The 2,724-nt window shown below is 55.9% G+C and overlaps 1 protein-coding gene across 1 annotated transcript; it reads right to left on the bottom strand.

The window, feature by feature from the left end:
* Positions 1 to 248: 248 nt before the first annotated feature.
* On the bottom strand, positions 249 to 2,040 carry LOC115605330 (synapsin-1-like). Its single transcript, XM_030479596.1, has 2 exons — positions 1,965 to 2,040; positions 249 to 937 (listed from the first exon to the last, which is right to left on the bottom strand). Exons 1-2 carry the CDS (start codon positions 2,038 to 2,040, stop codon positions 249 to 251), a joined length of 765 nt encoding a protein of 254 aa, XP_030335456.1.
* Positions 2,041 to 2,724: the final 684 nt, after the last annotated feature.

Below are 2,724 nucleotides of genomic sequence, written 5' to 3'. Positions count from 1 at the left end.
CGGGCCGGGGCGGGGGCGCCCAGTCGGGGTCGTCCCGGTGCCGTGAGGCGGTGGGGCTGTGGGGCTGGGCCGGAGCGTGGCGGGGGCGAGCTAAGTGCGCCGCTGGCGGGCTCCTGGTGGCCTACGGCGGCACCACCCTGAATGCGCCCGATCCCGTCAGATTTCGGAAGTTAAGCTGGGTAGGGCTCGGTTAGTCCAAGGATGGGAGACCTGCCTTGCATCGGATCCGTCCGTGCAAGGGAGGAGACCTATCTGCGGAAGGCCGCGTGCTGTAGGCTTTTTTCAGGCGCTGCCGGCCCCCTTTTTTTCCTTGTGGGGCTGCTGCGGCCGGGCTGTTGGCGAGAGTCAGCTATGCGGGGGGAACGGGGGGCGCCCGTGCGGCTCTCGCAGGGGGGCGGCAGGCAGGGAGGGAGGGCGGGAGCGTGGCGTGGCTTGGGCGAGGGGGTTTGTTTGGGGGCGGCGGGGCCAGGGCTGTGCGGGGCTCTGCGCTGCTCGGGGGGGTTGCGGCGGGGCGGGGCGGGGGTTGCCGCAGGGCGGGTGTGCGTCAGAATCGTGCCGGGGCCGTGGGCCGCTGGGGCTGGAGCGCGGGGCGGGAGCGTGGCGGCGGCTCGGCGAGCGCAGCAACCTGCGAAGCTCCGAGCTCGTCTCCTCTGGGAAGCTAAGCAGGGTCGGGCTCGGTTAGCACCTGGAGGGGAGAGCGCCTGGCAGTGGCGGCTGCTGGAGGGAGGCTTTGGCCAGGCGCCGGGAGCGGGCGGACCCCTTTTGCTTTTGCTTTTGCTTTTGCTTTTGGTTCTGGTTGGGGGGGTGTTGCGGAGGGGCAGGTCCGCGGGGGGCGCGAGTGCCATGTTTTTGGCTGGCTGGCTGGCTCCCACGGCCAAGTAGTAATCCCAGCGCTCGGAAGGAGGGCAAGACGACAGACAAACCAGAAAGAAGGGCCCTGCGGAGCAGAAGCATTAGTGGCCCCTTGAAAGAGGCACCTAGGACCAGTCAAAACGCTAGCAAGAGTTAAAATGACAACTGCAAAGTGTGGACTAGGTTTACAAACCCATCCGGTTGTAAAGAGAAAGGTTCAAAAGGGAAGATGGCAATGAGGAATGGAAGCAGGAGACTATTGGCAAACGGATTTGTCAGAAGTACCTGGGCCAAAGGGGTATGGGTAGATTTTGGTAGGGGTTGACACTTTTGCAGGGTGGCCAGAAGCCTTTCGCTGTGGGAGCAATCAAGGCAAAGAAGTCATGAAGTGGCTATTGCAGGAACTTCTCCCAAGAGTTGGGGTGCCTATGGGAATAGCTTTGACTAGAGGTCCGCATTGGATTGCCGAAGTGGTCCAGGGCGTTAGTAAAATGCTGGGAATTACTTGGCACTTGCGTTCGCCTTGGAGGCCCCAATCCAGTATCAAAGGAGAAAGAATGAATGAATCAACCAGTGAAAAGACAGATTAGTCAAACAGGTCAGGAAACTAATTTGCAATCGCCTCAGGCGCTCCCACTGGCCCTTTTGCCACCAGGAGAGCTGAATCAGCAGCAGGGCTACACTGCACTAGGGTGAAGAAAGCCCCACCCTGGTGGGAAATTGTCAATGGGGATACGAGAAGAGCTCAAAACTGACTCTGAACTAGGTCAAATTTTGCGTCTCCTTTTCAAACGTGGGGAGAACGGATATCGGTTTGGGTGTTAGCGGGAGCCAGTTTTGTGGTAAAAGCTGCAGCAGGGGGAGAAGGAGCAAGACCTCGAAACCTCTTGAAATTGGGATGGACTTCTGCTCCAATGGCAGACCTTAATCCTGACGAGATGGCAAGTGAAGCAGGCAAAAGCTGGCGAGGAAAGAAATGAGAAATGAAAGGCAAATAGAAAGAGACCAATCCATCTAGCTGCCAAGAAAAAGCCAGGGTGAAATTTTGGCGTTAGGATTAATGCAAGAGTTTGCTAATTTGCAGGACGTGTCACAGGTGAGCGCTTGTTTACCAATTGCAAGAGTGATGGGACCTGTGCAGCTCGCTTCCCTCTGGATGGCAAAAGGAAGAGAAATAACAGGACGCATGCCGGCGCCATGTCCTGTCCAACCTGGAAGAGAACTCCTTGGAGAGGAGCATTAGAAACCTGACAATCGGAACGGGTGAAGAGGCCAGAAACAGACGAAGAATGGAATGAGCCTTCGGCTGGAGTGGAAGTTGCTTGGGCTTTGGAGTCTTTGCTGATTCCTTTGGCGATAGAGGAGAACGGGGAATGCACCTCTCAGCTACCGGGACGAGTAGAAAGGCTAGCAAATACAAGCAGCAAAGGATTGAAGGACTTGAATTTACAATGAGAGGCAACTTCAAGGATGGCTTTCAAGAAAGAGAATGGCTTTGGCTATGCTCTTGCTTCAAGAGCGTGGGGTTTGCGGCTACTGGAAAGCTAGAATTGATCGTTGTTGTATCCACATGCGGAACGGGACTCGAGATGCGGAGCATGACTTCTTGCAAAAGGTAGAAGAGAATACTGGAAAGCTTCACCAAGACATCCAAGAAAGCTGGAGAGAGAAAATCTTCAAGGGCTTAGGATGGAATTGGAGTTGAGGGACGGAAGCACCGATTAGCACTGCATTAGCCATGTTGATAACCTTTTGAACAATTCTTACTGGTGTTTCCAAAGGCAGCTGAAGAGGAAGACTGCCTTGAATGGAATGATCATCCAAGCAGCGGCCAGAGAACCAGACGAACAAGAATGAATTCCGAAGAGTCCC

This window comes from Strigops habroptila, chromosome 3, assembly GCF_004027225.2.
Source record: "Strigops habroptila isolate Jane chromosome 3, bStrHab1.2.pri, whole genome shotgun sequence".
Taxonomy (NCBI): domain Eukaryota; kingdom Metazoa; phylum Chordata; class Aves; order Psittaciformes; family Psittacidae; genus Strigops; species Strigops habroptila.
The sequence above is the reverse complement of the archived record's forward strand: the minus strand, read 5'-3'. Positions and strand labels throughout refer to the sequence as shown.

Bases quoted from the DNA above. Each gene is read 5' to 3' on its own strand.
- LOC115605330 (XM_030479596.1), bottom strand. From the start codon at position 2,040: ATGCGTCCTGTTATTTCTCTTCCTTTTGCCATCCAGAGGGAAGCGAGC. The intron at 938-1,964 runs GTAAACAAGCGC...TCTGCTCCGCAG, and splicing joins TCCCATCACTCTTGCAATTG to GGCCCTTCTTTCTGGTTTGT.